Genomic DNA, 16,076 nt, shown 5'->3' on the forward strand with positions numbered 1-16,076 from the left:
CTGGGTTGCCCTTGCCACTCTGAGCGGCTTCCAGCAAAATAAAAAATATATTAAAAAAAACCTCCCTAAACAGGGCTGCCTTCAGATGTCTTCTCAAAATCATATAGTTGTTTATCTGTTTTACGTCTGATGGAAGGGCGTTCCACAGGGCAGGTGCCACTACCGAGAAGGCCCTCTGCCTGGTTCCCTGTAGTTTCACTTCTTGCATTGAGGGACCCGCCAGAAGGCCCTCGGAGCTGGAGAAGAAAAATGAGAAACACACATAGCGCAGGAATCACATAAAGTCGCCATAAAGCTGGGTGACTGTCAAGGAGGAGGGCAGTTGCCTGGGGGGAGAGGTGGAGAAGAAGGAGGGGAGGGGTGTTGGGGGTAGAAGGAGAAAGAAACGCAGAAGACACTCCTCACTTTCAGGGTTATCTTTATATCCTCCTTATAGAGCACACACACCTTCAAGTTACTTTGGCGTTTCCTTGCATTTCTCAAGGTCTCTGTATAAAACCAAGGAACTGTTAGTTACTGAAGCTGGGGAGGATTTTTGTTGTTGGGGGAGATTTTAAGAAGAGAAGCAGTCATGCAAAAATGTTTCTGCACTTTTTTGCCATTGCTTTATTCTGGGCTGCAAGTTAAAGCTGCCGGTTCCTCAGAGAGAAATAGAGATAATGCAGGAAATTATGGGCTGCAAGTTAATGAAAAGATGTGCCCCCCCCCAGGCTCCTCTGAACTTTCCTCAAGTCACCCTGGGTTGCTATGGCACACCGGTTGAACGCCAATGCTCAGGATTGGAATATCACTTGTAGTTTAAGGTTGAATTCTGGACATGGTGGAAGAAGTAAAGGATTTGGATTAAAAGGAGGAAATGATAAATAATAGAACCCACTAAGGCAGCCTTTCTCAACCTGTGGGTCCCCAGATGTTGTTGAACTACAACTCCCATCACCCCTAGCTAGCAAGGCCAGAGCTCAGGGATGATGGGAGTTGTAGTCCAACAACATCTGGGGACCCACAGGTTGAGAAGCGCTGCACTAAGGGGAGGATGGAAGTCAAGGAGATTCCTTGAAATCTTGTTTTTATGATTTACGTTTGATATATCTCTGTGAAATTTTAATTTGAAAAAAAAAAGAAATAATTCTTTTAAAAAAAAGAAAACCAATGCCCTAGCCAACCGAGCTATCCAGGCTGTGTCAATCCTTGTGTTTAATTTGCTGTCCTGTTTTTTTCTTTCCCTCCTCCTTGCAGAGCAATGAGCCCTTAGTTAGACCTTCAGCCTTTAAGCCCGTAGTCCCTAAAAACTTCCATTCCATGCAGAACCTGTGCCCGCCACAGAACAACGGCATCTCGGAGACCCGGAAGACCTTGAACCACACCAACAGCAATAGCCCTTCCACGGTCAAAAGTGGGATGGAGAAGGCCAGCCATAACAGGACTACCAACCAGGCGGGCGGCCTCTCCGATTCCGGGCGGAACTCTTTGACCAGCCTGCCCACCTACGGCACAGGCTATAGCCAGCACATCGGGCCCATGAGCGCATCGACCAGCCACATAAACCGCATCGGGACCACCTACGTGGACAAGAACATTGTGGGCTACAATGGGATATCTACCTCAGACAGCGGCCGGTCTTCCAGCAAGAGCACGTCTTCGTTCAGCCGGCTCAACCACCTCAACGAGACGATGCCCTTCCACTCGCCCTCGACGGACGACATCATCCAGGACTTGGAGGACCGGCTGTGGGAGAAGGAGCAGGAGGTCCTTCAGATGAGGAGGAACCTCGACAAGAGCGAGGCGGCCATCTACCAGGTCTTTGAGGAGAAGCAGAAGATCTGGGAGCGGGAGATGGAGGACCTGCGGCAGAATTACGCCAACAAGCTGCAGCAGGTCTCCAAGAAGGCGCAGAGGGCACAGCAGGCTCTGCAGCTGCAGATCTTCAAGCTCCAGCAGGAGAAGAAGAAGCTCCAAGATGATGTGGGGCAGCTCCTTCAGCAGCGGGAAGAGCTGGAGAAGAAGTTTGTGGCTTTCAAGAAGGAGCAGGCAGAGTTCCTTCCCAAGATTGAGGAGACCAAGTGGGAGGTGAGAGGCAGGTGTGGTCTCTGTCACGGAGAGCCAACTGGGGGGCCTTCAAGATAATAATAATAATAATAATTAATAATAATAATTTATTTGTACGTTGCCCACCTGGCTAGGTTTTCCTAACCACTCTGGGCAGCTTCCAACAAAGATTAAAAATACATCGAAATGTTGCACATTTAAAACTTCCCTGAACAGGGCTGCCTTCAGATGTCTTCTAAATGTCAGGTAGTTGTTTATCTCTTTGACATCTGATGGGAGGGTGTTCTACAGGGCAGGCACCACCACCGAGAAGGCCCTCTGCCTGGTTCCCTGTAACTTGGCTTCTCGCAATGAGGGAACCGCCAAAAGGCCCTCAGTGCTGGACCTCAGTGTCCGGGCTGAACGATGGAGATGGAGACGCTCCTTCAGGTCTACTGGGCCAAGGCCGTTTAGGGCTTTAAAGGTCAGCACCAACACTTTGAATTGTGCTCGGAAACGTACTGGGAGCCAATGTAGGTCTTTCAAGATGTTGTTGGCCTGAGGAGGGGGTGTGATCTAGAAGCGTCCTGAAGGCCCACATTATGTGTGAGCAACCTTTGACGCTTCAGATGTTGCGGAACTACAACTCCAATGGGATTTGTTGGTCAGAGATATTTGGAGGGCCAAAGGTTGTGGTGGTGGTGGTTTTACTTTTATTTATATTTATTAATTTATATTTTACTGCAGCGGTACCTTGGTTCTCGAACGTAATCCGTTCCAGGAGTCCGTTCGACTTCTGAAACCATTTGAAAACCAAGGCACGGCTTCTGATTGGCTGCAGGAGCTTCCCACACTTAATCGGAAGCCACGTCAGATGTTCGGCTTCCGAAAAACGTTTGCAAACTGGAACACTTACTTCCAAGTTTGGGGCGTTCAGGAGCCGATTTATTCGGGAGCCAAGCTGTTTGAGTAGCAAGGTACCACTGTATTAGTATATGAAGCCCCAATTGCTGGCAACCAATTTACTTATGGGATTGACTTGCCTCTTTCCATGCCTGTTAGATCATTTCACTCTGCCAAACTAGCATTCATACAAGTGCCACATTATGTCCACTACACATTTGCAAGGAGCTTTTCCTTCATGTGTGCTGTGGAACTCCCTGACCCTTGATGTTAGGTAGGTGTCTTGCTGGATTGTTTTAGATGCCTCCTGAAAATGTTTCTGTTCCAGCAAGTCTGCCCAGGCCCCTGATTTGGTTACTTAGACAGTGGTGCCTCGCAAGACGAAATTAATCCGTTCCGCGAGCCTAGCGGTTTTTTCGACTTACGAAGCAACCCTATTAGCGGATTAGCGCTATTAGCGGTTTAGCGGCTATTAAAGGCTTAGCGGATTAGCGGCTAAAAGGCTATTAGCGGCTATTAAAGGCTTAGCGGATTAGCGGCTAAAAGGCTATTAGCGGCTTAGCAGCTTAGAAAAGGGGGGGGGAGCAAAAAAAATTGGAACACTTGCAAGACGTTTTCGTCTTGCAAAGCAAGCCCATAGGGAAAATCGTCTTGCGAAGCAGCTCAAAAACGGAAAACCCTTTCGTCTAGCGGGTTTTCCGTCTTGCGAGGCATTCGTCTTGCGGGGCACCACCGTAAGTGTTGTAAAGACTTGCTGGTTTTATCTTTTCATAGTGGTGATATTGATGATGATTCTATTCATATTTCTTTCTAAGTGGTTCATGGGTCTTAGCTATGTTTTCTACATTCTCTTGGATAATTTCTTTTGATCCTGCGGTTTATTATCTAAAGAAACAAATTAAACTCAGGCACCCAAATCTTAGGGCGCTTTGACTTTTTCTGGGGTTTTGTGGTTGGGTTGGATTCCATTGCATACTGGTAAATTCAGGTTGTTAAATTATAGTGGATTGGGAGGTCTTGTGCAGCAATCTTGGTTTTCCCAAAAGACTAGACTTTTCGCGATAAGGAAGGGGGGCGATGCATAGGAAAGTGTGAGATAATAACACTTGCTTTGACGCAATCTCATCTAACCTCCCTGCAAGCAAATTGGAATGAATGCACATTAAATAGCCAATGGTGTCTAATCTCCCTGCAAGCAAATCCGGGTGCAGCCTCATTAAACTGGTCATCTGGAAGCACCTCTTAACATTACAAGGTTCTTACAAAAACACTGTTGTGCCGCCACCAAAACGCAACTTGCAGAATTCACTCTCCGCAGACAGCAGGCTTGGTTAAAAAGTCTGCAAGCTGCTGTTTGAGATCAACTCAAAGTGATCACAGAATGCAGATTCCCTCAGGTTTTGTGCTTCAGGAGACAGTGGGGAGGAGTATCAAGCAGCCCCTGACCATTAGGTCCATTCGTCGCCGACTCTGGGGTTGCGGCGCTCATCTCGCTTTATTGGCCGAGGGAGCCGGCGTACAGCTTCCGGGTCATGTGGCCAGCAGGACTGTAATGGTTCTAGGGGTTGCTCATGTGTAAGCCGGTGCTTATTTCCCTGGCGGGGTGCAAACACCTGGTTGGGTTGCCTAAGTGAACCTTTTCTGTCCGGACAGCCACTCACCCGTGGCTGACTCAATCGCTGGCAGAATCCGTCAGTGGGCGTTTCTTAAACTTCTTCCAGAAAAGAAGCTCTTTGACGCCCAGTCTCCTCCTACTCTCTCTGCGCAGAAGCCTTCTGCGCAGGGAGGGCGTGGGCAACGGAGGACCCCTACTCTCCCCGCTGGTCCCAGGCAAGGAGTCATGGGACTGCCTCGCCACTTCCCCCATCTGCCCCCCTTCTCCACTTGTGCTACGCTCTTCCCCAGAAGATGGGCTGCTTCTCCCAATCCCTGGACGCTCTCTGGAATCCCTCTGGCTTTTGCTCTCTCCCTCCGGCACTGATGGCAGTTCCCTGACAATGACTAAGCTGCTTCTGGCAAACCAGAGTGGCACACGGAAACACCGTTTACCTTCCTGCTGGAGTGGTACCTATTTATCTACTTGCACTTCGACGTGCTTTCGAACTGCTAGGTTGGCAGGAGCAGGGACCGAGGAACGGGAGCTCACCCCGCCACGGGGATTCGAACTGCCGACCTTCTGATCGGCAAGTCCTAGGCCCTGTGGTTTAACCCACAGCGTCACCCGCGTCCCATGAAGCAGCTTAGGCTTGGTCTACAATGTTGCCTCTTGAGTTGTGCCCTGTTTGGACTAGCAGGAAACCAGCACAATAAACCATGCTCTTTTGTCAACCGAATTGTGGCTTAGGTGCTCCATACGCCCTTTGGAGAGAAATGAGATGGGAGAGCTTGTGAGTCTCCACGGGCCTTTTAAAAGCATCAAAGTGCGCCCGAGCAAACATGCCTGACCCCCCAAAAAGACTCCCCCTGAAAAGCACTTAAGAGAGAGTGTGTTAACTGTACCTTTTTATGTTGGCCCAACTTAACTGGAAATAGTGTTCTTCCACAGACTCATAGCTGTCAACCTTCCTTTTTTTGGCAGGAAATTCCCTTATTCCAGCACAGTTTCCCATTGCTTCCTGCTGCTATCCCGGTTTGTTAGATACCCCGTAGACTGTCCCCGGGATCGCTTATTTTTGAGGCTGCTGATCCCTTATTTTCAAATCTGAAAGTTGACAGCTATGCTCAGACTTAGGTGCTCACCTCTGCACAAAAGGCCTCCATTCTGTTACAAGTAGGTCAATGTCTCAAGAGCAACCTTCCCTAACTTGGAGCCTTCCAAATGTTTTGGATTACAACTCCCATGAGTGCCTGCCAGCATGGCAGGGCTGATGTGAGTTCTAGTTCAAGGTCTCTGGAAGGTACCAGACTTGTGAAGGCTGTTCTGGACGCTTCAGTCAAAGCTATTGCCTTAGTATGGTACCTTGAGGAGGTGCCAATGGCAAATCAAGAGTCTTCAAGGTTGTGGCTACAGCACAGGTAGGTATCAGTGACCAGGAACTCAATCACCAGCCAAGAGACACATCCTTCTCTTTGATGGCATGAGCACAGGTGAGCTGCATATGCCATCTGCCAGGGATTTAATAATAATAATAATAATAATAATAATAATAATAATAATAATAATAATAATAATAAATTATTTATACCACGTCCATCTGTCTGGGTTTCCCTAGCCACTCTGGGCTGCTCAACAGAATATTAAAAACATGATAAAACATCAAGCATTAAAACATTTCCCAATACAGGGCTGCTTTCAGGTGTCTTCTAAACGTCAGATAGTTGACATTTAATGGAAGGGTGTTCCACAGGGTGGGTGCCACTACCAAGAAGGCCCTTTGCCTGGTTCCCTGTAACTTGGCTTCTCGCAGTGAGGGAACCGCCAGAAGGCCCTTGGAACTGGATCTCAGTGTCCGGGCTGAATGATGGGGGTGGAGACGCTCCTTCAGGTACACAGGACTGAGGCCGTTTAGGGCTTTAAAGGTCAGCACCAACACCTTGAATTGTGCTCGGAAACATACTGGGAACCAATTAAGGTTTTTCAGGACCGGTGTTATGTGGTCCCGGCGGCTGCTCCCAGTCACCAGTCTAGCTGCCACATTCTGGATTAGCTGTAGTTTCCGGGTCACCTTCAAAGGTAGCCCCATGTAGAGCGCATTGCAGTAGTCCAAGCGGGAGATAACCAAAGCATGCATCACTCTGGCAAGACAGTGGTTTCTGCATTGCAAGAGGTTAGATTATTGCTAGGGATCCAACTCTTCATTTCTATGAGTCCATGAATTTCCGGCAGGGGTACCATTAGGCTACCTTGCTGTCAAGACATAGACGGGAGTTTGCCATTTAGGTTGTGTTTCCCCTTTCTCTTATTAGTCCCTCACTGTGCTATTTTATCCTACCCTCAATGCTGTCCTCCCACTTCTTGAAGCCAATGGAAGCTTGAAGGAGTGGCAGAGTGGAGTTTTGGTGGAAATCAAGGTCAATCGAGACTCTTAGCTAATAATAATAATAATAATATTTTTTTATTTATATCCCGCCCTCCCCAGTCGAAGCCGGGCTCAGAGCGGCTAACAACAGTAAAAGCAACACAGTTTACATAAAATCACAATCAATTAATTAAAATACATTCTAAAATCAATTCATTCTAAAATCAGTTCAGAATCAAATTAAAGGCAACCATTGGGCTAGAGTGCTATGAGGATTACAGAAGGAGAGAGTGGGTCAGACTGTGCCTTGGCCAAAGGCCTGGTGGAACAGCTCTGTCTTGCAGACCCTGCGGAAAGATATCAAGTCCCGCAGGGCCCTAGTCTCTTGGGACAGAGCGTTCCACCAGATCGGAGCCACAGCCGAAAAAGCCCTGGCTCTGGTTGAGGCCAGCCTAACCTCCCTGTGGCCCGGGACCTCCAAGATGTTTTTATTTGAAGACCGTAAGGTCCTCCATGGGACATACCAGGAGAGGCGGTCCCGTAGGTACGAGGGTCCTAGGCCGTATACTTCACATATAGCTTTCACAATGAGGGCGTGTGCATTGGAGCCCCTCTCTGCTTATTGGAACAGTCCTTGTTTATTGCCCTGGGGGTCATGCATAAAGGTTCAAGCTACATCCTTTGCTGCAAACTCCCAGCCGTTCTGTCTCTCAGAGCCGGCTCATAATCTTCCCATCGTAATGAGGGAATGCCTTTATTTGAACAACTATTGGTTTGTGTTGGAAGGCTGGAGGAAGGCAACCACTTTCGTCTACCAACAGCCACTACAGGTAGACAGGTGCAGAATACTCCCAGGACAGGCTTGCCTTGCCCTGTATGCCCAGGGAGGAGGGCGAGCAGCTTCATCCTTGGCAAAAACAGGTGCAGCCCTTAAAATTGCTATACATCATTTAGTCTGGCACCCTTAGGGCAAAGAAAGGTCTCTCCTCCCCTTCTTTCCCCTGAGAGTTCTGTGAGCTCCTCCAGCCTGACTGCCTGTAGTAGCTGTTACTAGATGAGAATTCAGATCTCCAACACAAAGAGAGCAGGATGTTTAACTAGGCCTGGGAGGTGAGAGTTGTTGGTTTCTGCAGCAATAGGTGTGGTTAGCTTTTAGCAAAGGGGCGGGGGAGGGAATATGATTTAGTTCAAATTTAAAGGTGAACCAAGCTTATCTGCATTTTCCAAAGCAATGCACATTTTTTAAAAAAGGATCTCGTATGAAATGTGGATTTGTCTGAATTTTGCAATGCGGTTCTCCAGCCAAGTAATGGGCAAGTAAACTAGCATAAAACGTGTGTTATGCAAACTGCTTTGCAAAAATGCGCATATTAGTGAAAACGGCATGCCTTAGAAGAAATCTGCATTAGGGAGCTGATGAATTTTCACGAAGACTTAAAAATAAATAGGTCACTAGCTGAAATGAAAATGTGGAAAACGGAAGTTACCAGTGGAAAAAATGAGAAACTGAGCAATCGCAAGACTGATAGATGTGTCCGTCTCTAATAGCATTTCTGCGTGTGGAGGGCCTGGGTAAAGTACATTGGGCAGGAGCGCTGTGGCACCTTATGTTTTTTATTCTGTGGAGCTGGTGCAGCAGCATAAAGTAGGCCGTAACATTTAAAGCAGTGCTATACCACTTTCCCAAATCAATGGCTTCCCCCAGAGAATCCTGGGAACTGTAGTTTGTTGGGGGTGCTGTTAGGAGATCCCTATTCCCTTCCCAGAGCTACAATTCCCAGAGTGTTTTAACAATCAATCCCTCTTCCCAGGAAACTCTGGCAACTGTAGCTCTGAAGGGGAATAGGGCGTCTTCTAACAATTCCCAGCACCCTTAACAGATGACAGTTCCCAGAATCCTTTGGGGGGAGCCATGACTGTTCAGAGTGGTGTGATATTGCTTGAAGCATAGTGTGCACTAGAGCAAACGCTGTTTGAGTTGTCTCATGACAAGGCCTCTCTTCCAGGTGTGCCAAAAGGCTGGTGAGATCTCTCTGCTGAAGCAGCAGCTGAAGGACTCCCAGTCCGACGTCTCCCAGAAGCTCAACGAGATCGTCGGGTTGCGGACCCAGCTGAAGGAAGGCAAGAGCTTCCTCAGGGAGAAGGAGGAGCAGATTCTGACCTTGAAAGACTCCTACAGCACCAAGAGCGTCAGCCTGGAGATCTCCGAGGGCGAACTGCAGCGGAAGATGGGCGAGGTTCAGATGCTGAGGGAGAAACTTGACCAGTGTGAGCTGGAGGTCTCCAACCTGAAGCAGACCCTCACCAGCCTGGGCGGGGCCCACGGCCACTTTGGCGCCGAACTCGCGGAGAAGCTGGCGAGGGACCCTTTGACTTGTGAGAGCGACGAGGCCAAGATGAAGCGGCAGAGCGAGGAGAACTTCAACGCGCTGAAGAAGGAGGTGGAGCGGCTGCAGGCGGAGCTGAAGGCCGAGAGGCAGCAGCGGGAGCAGCAGGTCCTGGACTTTGAGGAGGAGCGCCGCACCTGGCAGGAGGAGAAGGAGAAGGTCATCAAGTACCAGAAGCAGCTGCAGCTGAATTACGTGGAGATGTACCAGAAGAACCAAATCCTCGAGCACAAAGTCAGCGAAATGACCAGCAAGGTCACCAGCCCGCCACACACCGACGAGAAGAAAACATGGACTCCTTCCAGGCTGGAGAGGATAGAGTCCACAGAGATCTGAGGAAAGGACTTGAGGCGTTCAAAGTACGTTGTCCCCCCAACCCCACCTCCCCAAATTACTGTGCATGTACTTCAGCCGGTGATCTTCCCGAGGAGAATTAATATGCTATATAACCAGCAGTGTAAGTTCGTCTGCCCTGGGCATCTCCCACAATGCTCTGGTGCTTTGCAGGTGATAAAGGAAAAATAGAGACAGGTGTTTCTTCTGTGTTTCTAGGGATGAGCTGACATCAGGAGTATTGTGGGGTGGATTGAGTGTGCGTATGTGGGGAGGGGTCAGGGGCGCAGTCTTGCACCCAAGATTAGGGGGCCAGCGTGCGTCGCATTGTGTGATGTCATGCTTGGGACGCGCGTCACATGCGTGACATCGTACGTGTGTCACTTGCATGTGATGTCATCGCACATTGGCGGGAGGAAGTCGAGTGGGGAGCCCGGCATGGTGTGGTTCAATGGCCGAGTTTGAGAGAGGAAGCCGCACCGTACTGGGCTCCCCGCTCAGCTTCCTCTCGACGTGACATGGATGACATCACATGTATGACATCACATGTGTGTGACGTGCATTGTCGGGAAGAGGCCAACTGGGTGGCCTGGTGCAGCCTCCTCTCTTGCACTCTGGAGGAGCCAGCGATTGAACCACGCCACACTCGGCCTTCTCTGCCCCCTCAACATCAAGGGGGCCGAAGAGCCCTCTGCCCCTAGGAGTTGGCGTGCCTGGTGTGTTTTTTTTTTTCCCCTTAGTCCCATTGACAAAGACACCGCAGAGTTTTCTGTGTCTGCCATTACTGCAGCACCTCTCTTAATGGTCTTCTGGCCCACCTTCTTTTCCCAGGGCATTTTTTAGCCATATTGGCTAGTAGAAGTTCATGCCACGCTCAGGCTTGCCTCATCTTTGCCATAACCCAGGGCGGAATCCCTCCGACATTCTTCAGGGGAAAAGGGACGTTCTCTTCCACATCAGCAGAACGTCTCTATTTTCTGAGGAAGCCTTCCAGGTATCAGACTCCCATCAGCCTCAGTCAACATGGCCCAAAGTCAGGGGGTGATGGCAGCTGCGGTCCAGAACATTCGGAGGCCCCCCAGGTTGGGGAAGGCTTTCCTGAAGCATTTCTGTGTCACAACCGGACATAAATCATAATTTCTGCTCCTGAGATAACTCTGGATACTGTCATTCTGAGAGGAGAAAGGGGTGCAGATCACTTGCAGGCAATTCTCAGCACCTAGAAAACCTACAGTTCCCAGGATCCTTTGAGAGGAGCCTTGACCAGTATAAAAGTGATACGAATTCGTAGTGTCACTGTCTGCCGCCCCCTTTTGAAGGAGTTCCCTATGAAAGCCAATTCTGAGTTCTCAATTACGGGCTTCATGTGTGCCACCTTCGGTCCCAGGCTAAGCCGATTATAAATTGGAAGCAAGGCGTGTTTATTTACTTCCTGGTTCACACTCCATCTTAATTTGTGGTGGCATTCATATGCTGCGGATGGGAGCAGTTTGCAGGTTATCTGATTCTTGCAAGGTTATGCCCTCAGGCATCTACACACACAAGCTGTGAGAGAGGCTGCACAGACAATGGGAGATGGCAAGACTCCCTTGCTGGCATGTACAATCTATGCTCTGCAGCGTGGACTGAATCGAAACAATTCTCTCAAAGGCAGTGCTCCAGATATCCCAATGAGAGGGCCCTGAACTGAGGTGGCATCAGTAAGCTGGATTAGTGAAACCGCCCCTCCCCAAACATTTATAGCATTTTTTAATATTGACTACCATTTTAGATAGGTAAATGGACCCCTGACCATTAGGTCCAGTCATGGCCGACTCTGGGGTTGCGGCGCTCATCTCGCTTTATTGGCTGAGGGAGCCAGCGTACAGCTTCCGGGTCATGTGGCCAGCATGACTAAGCTGCTTCTGGCGAACCAGAGCAGCGCATGGAAACGCTGTTTACCTTCCCGCCGGAGCGGTACCTATTTATCTACTTGCACTTTGACGGGCTTTCAAACTGCTAGGTTGGCAGGAGCAGGGACCGAGCAACGGGAGCTCACCCCGCCGCAGGGATTCGAACCGCCGACCTTCTGATCGGCAAGTCCTAGGCTCTGTGGTTTAGACCACAGCGCCACCCGCATCCCTTTTACCATTTTAGATAGTTGGCACTATCGTTCCTTTAATGCAGCCAGGAGGGCAAGAACTAAGCTACCACATGTAGTTGGCATTGGGGGAGAAGGCAGAAGAACGGGATGGAAAGGAATTTATGTGGGGCTTCTAGTCCGGCTCCAAATGCTAACACACACACAGTTGGTCATCTGCCTTGTCCAGCATGGTTAAGAAAGCAGGAGCACGGGCGTTCTCCTAGGTCAATAGTTCCTAAACATTTCCAAGCCACACACACCCTGGGCTCCTTAAATTCATCCCTGGTGCCCCCCTACCCTATAAAAAACCAGTATTCCAGGACAGCGATTTGCACAACCCACCAAGGAAGATGAGAGCACAATAAAATTCAAAACATTTATTTTTATAAAGGAAAATCTAATTAAAAGTATTACCTTAAATTAATTCAACAAAATGGATGATCCAGTGACCCTTGCTTTTCAAAGGCTAATCATCATTTGCACCTCCAGAGCCTTCCCCCCACCCTGGCCGCCCTCTTGCCTCTTAGCAGCCCCTTAGGCAATCCCACTCACCCATTCTGGGAAATGCCGTTCTAGATCATTGCACTGCTCTTTGCTCAGCCAAAAACTAGAGTGGGTTTGTATTTTTTTAATGGGAAGATGGTTTGGCCAAACATACAGTGGACGCTTGGGTTGCGAACGTGATCCGTGCGGGATGCACGTTCGTAACCCGCGTCTTCGCACACGCGGGTTGCGATTCGGCGCTTCTGCGCATGTGCAAGGTGAGATTTAGCACTTCTGCGCGGCTGCCGAAACCCAGAAGTAACCCGTTCTGGTACTTCTGGGTTTCGGCGGTTCATAATCCCAAAAAACCCAACCTGAGCGTCTGTAACCCGAGGTATGACTGTATTTAGAATTAGAGATAATCTCAATCGAGAGATGGGTGGTTTTTCTCTCCCCTCGGGCCTTTCCCCCAGAACATTGCTTTTGTTGAGTAGCAGAAACACACGCGCATGGAGGCTGCCTTATACTGAGCCAGCCCATGTGTCCGTCTGGCTCAGTCTCGTCTACACTGATTGGCAGCAATCCTCTGGGAATTCAGGCAGAAGGCATTCCCAGCCCTGCATGGCAATTTTGGGCGTTGACCCAGGGGGCTTTCTCATGGGAAGCAGGTGCTCTACCCAGGGGCGTAGGAAGGGGGGAGCGGTCTGCCCCAGGTGCCACCCTGATGGGGGGTGACAAAAGAGCGGGTGACACGGGCCACACTTCTCTGCGCCCGCAGGCTCTGCGCTGTCCGCCCATTGCCCTCCCCCCCAGCTGTAGGGCAGCTGAGGCCCTGCTGTGCGCCCCATCCCTGTGGGAGCTGCGCATCATGTCTCATCCCTATGGGCAACGCGCCCCACCCATGGGCACTCCCATGTTTCCTCTGCCACTGGCTCTACCATCCAGTCCTTTTGCATTAATAATCATAAAAATAAATTTTATTTATACCCCACCCTCCCCAGGCAGAGCCGGGCTCAGGGCAGCTAACACCAGTAAAATTACAGTAAAAACACAATGGGGGGGGGGGGACCAATTTAAAATCCAGGTTAAAATGCAATTTAAAATACAGCCTCATTTTAAAAGTAGCCCATAGATCAAAACCATAAGGGGAGGGAAACATAAGGGTCAGAACGAGTCCAAACCAAAGGCCAGGCGGAACAGCTCTGTCTTGCAGGCCCTGCGGAAAGATGTCAAGTCCCACAGGGCCCTGGTCTCTTGTGACAGAGCGCTCCACCAAGTCGGGGCCAGTACTGAAAAGGCCCTGGCCCTAGTTGAGACCAATCTAACCACCTTGCAACTTGGGGCCTCCAAAATCTTGTCATTTGTGGACCTTAAGGTCCTCCGTGGGACATACCAGGAGAGGCGGTCCCGTAGGTACGAGGGTCCTAGGCCGCATAGGGCTTTAAAGGTCAAAACCAGCACCTTAAACCTGACCCTGTACTCCACCAGGAGCCAGTGCAGTTGGTAACGTTCCTCTTCCCTTGTGAAGGAGTTCCTGCCATCAAGTGTCCCTGCTCCTTCAGCTGCATGCAATTGGATTTATTTAGCAAGTCCTGATTAGGTCCCAGGAATACGAGTTCGGCTCCCATATTTGCGGCAGAGCTTTTGAGCAAATGGGTTTGCTCAAAAGCGGTATTTTGCTAGTCTGTACCAACTTAGCCGGTTCCTCCCAGCTTTTCCACACCCTCTAATGGACCTTCTTATCTGCCCTAGGTTAGGAAAGGAATGAATGCTATGCAAGGCCGATAAAAGAACCAATTATTCTTGGAAGCGATTGGGAGCTCAGAATTCCTTACTTGAAGGAGGGGGGCACCTGAAGGAGTTTGTGGCTACCATTGTGCTGTTGGACTTGCATTTAAAGTGATTTAAAAAATAAATAAGTAAGTAAAAGCAAAGGCTGCTCGCTAGCTGGGACAGGAAAGGGCTTTGGCATTTTTCCAATACCAAAACGTCGCCAAGTTAAGTGTTTGGAGGAACGTGGCATCCTTGCGATAGGAGGTGCTGCCTGGAAGCAGGAAATCTGGAGCCTGTCTGCACTGCAAAGCTAATCCCATTTCAAGCCCAGGTAGCTGATTTGGCACCCAACCAAACAAGGAACCCATAAAAACACAAGAAGAGCCTTTCAAGGTCAAGTCAGCCAGGAGTCTCTCTCTAGCCCAGCCACCTGCTTCTCGCATTGGCCAACCAAGTGCTCTCAGGAAGCCCAAAAGCAGCCCTATTGCTCCCCTGCCATGGGAACTACATCTACATGGTGCATTTAAAGCAGTGCCATGCCACTTTAAACAATCACAGCTTCCTCCAAAGAATCCTGGGAAGTTCAGTTAGTTAAGGCTGTCGGGAGTTGTTGCGGGATCCTTATTTCCCTCACAGATCGACAATTTTCAAGAGTTCTTTGGGAAGGGGGGTAGACCACCCTGAGAATTGTACAGTGGTGCCCCGCAAGACGCATGCCTCACAAGACGGAAAACCCGCTAGACGAAAGGGTTTTCCGTTTTGGAGGTGCTTCGCAAAACGAATTTCCTATGGGCTTGCTTCGCAAGACGGAAATGTCTTGCGAGTTCCTGCAGGTTTTTTTTCCTCCCTCCCCCTTTTCCCAAGCCGCTAAGCTGCTTAACAGCTGATCCGCTAAGCCGCTTATCAGCTGATCCGCTAAACCGCTTAACATCTGATCCGCTAAGCCACTTATCAGCTGATCCGCTAAGCCGCTAAACCGCTTATCAGCTGATCCGCTAAGCCGCTAATAGCGCTAATCCTTCAATGGGCTTGCTTCACAAGACGAAAAATCCGCAAGACGAAGAGACTCGCGGAACGTATTCTTTTCGTCTTGCGAGGCACCACTGTAGTTTGGTTAGTGGAATTGGGGTCTCCCTCATAACTCTCAGTGCCCTCCCAGGATTCCTTGGGGGAAGCGATGACTGCTTGAAGTGGCATCATAGTGCTTTAAATGTCAGGCCCATTTAGCTGGCGTCCCTAATTGGCCCGTGTCTCGCCAATTCGTGAAATTCCCCTGTCAAGCCCACAGCTGTTATTGCCACATCTTCTGACCATGAAATATGTAACCTAGAGTCTACATTCTGTGATTAAGGGTTTTTGGCTCCGGAATCTTATTTCTAGCCCCGTTTTATTACCTAATACTAAATCCTGAGCACTCGTATTAACGAGAGGAGACAAAACATTTCTCTTTGGGGCTTTGACTACCCTTCCCGCGATTTACGGGGAAACCACGATAGTTAAACCCAGTTTTAAGATGGTTTATATTTGGGGTGCAGACGTGCCCTTGCATCTTCCACAGCGAATCAGTAACAGCAGCAAAAACTTTGTGCTGTAAGTTGATTTGGCTGCATAAAAGATTTTGGGTCTTCTTCCTTTTTTTTGCACAATCCATGGTTTAGCTTGCCTCCAGAATGCCTGGTGGTCAGTTCTTCAGAAGGTTTTTAATGGTGCTTTTTTTGGCAGGGGGGAAACCTTGATAGATATCAGAGAAGAACCCACCAATTTTCCCAATCACCCACCACAGCAAGACGCAAGGTCAGGCCTTCTCAGACATTCTGGTGCCTAAGAAACAACACTCTCACAAATGTGCGCAGAGTCACCCTCTCTAAATATATATAAATAGGTTTTGGAACGAAATGGTTTGCCGCTCTACGATGGTGCCCAGATTCTACCACCTGAGACAGAGGCCTTCTGCCTAGTGGTGGTAGTGCCGGGCAAATCTTACTGTTGCTAGCCTCTGCAGGAAAATCACTGCCGGGTTGTCTATGTGAAAGTGCTTATTAACTGAACTAGGAAGCAAATCATTTACTTATATGCTGCTAAGTTATACAG

At 49.3% G+C, this 16,076-nt stretch overlaps 1 protein-coding gene across 6 annotated transcripts in view; it reads left to right on the forward strand.

Annotated features, from left to right (window-relative positions):
- LZTS3 (leucine zipper tumor suppressor family member 3) overlaps positions 1 to 10,282 on the forward strand; it is an 81,426-nt gene extending 71,144 nt beyond the window's left edge. For all 6 annotated transcript variants that reach the window (XM_082236452.1, XM_082236450.1, XM_082236447.1 and 3 more), the window contains 2 exons: positions 1,237 to 2,067; positions 8,894 to 10,282. In XM_082236452.1, the coding sequence (XP_082092578.1) occupies positions 1,237 to 2,067; positions 8,894 to 9,610 (1,548 nt within the window). In that variant the 3' untranslated portion in view covers positions 9,611 to 10,282. The remainder of the gene's footprint in view (positions 1 to 1,236; positions 2,068 to 8,893) is intronic.
- Positions 10,283 to 16,076: the final 5,794 nt, after the last annotated feature.

This window comes from Podarcis vaucheri (genome assembly GCF_965113315.1).
Source record: "Podarcis vaucheri genome assembly, chromosome: 9".
NCBI lineage: Eukaryota > Metazoa > Chordata > Lepidosauria > Squamata > Lacertidae > Podarcis > Podarcis vaucheri.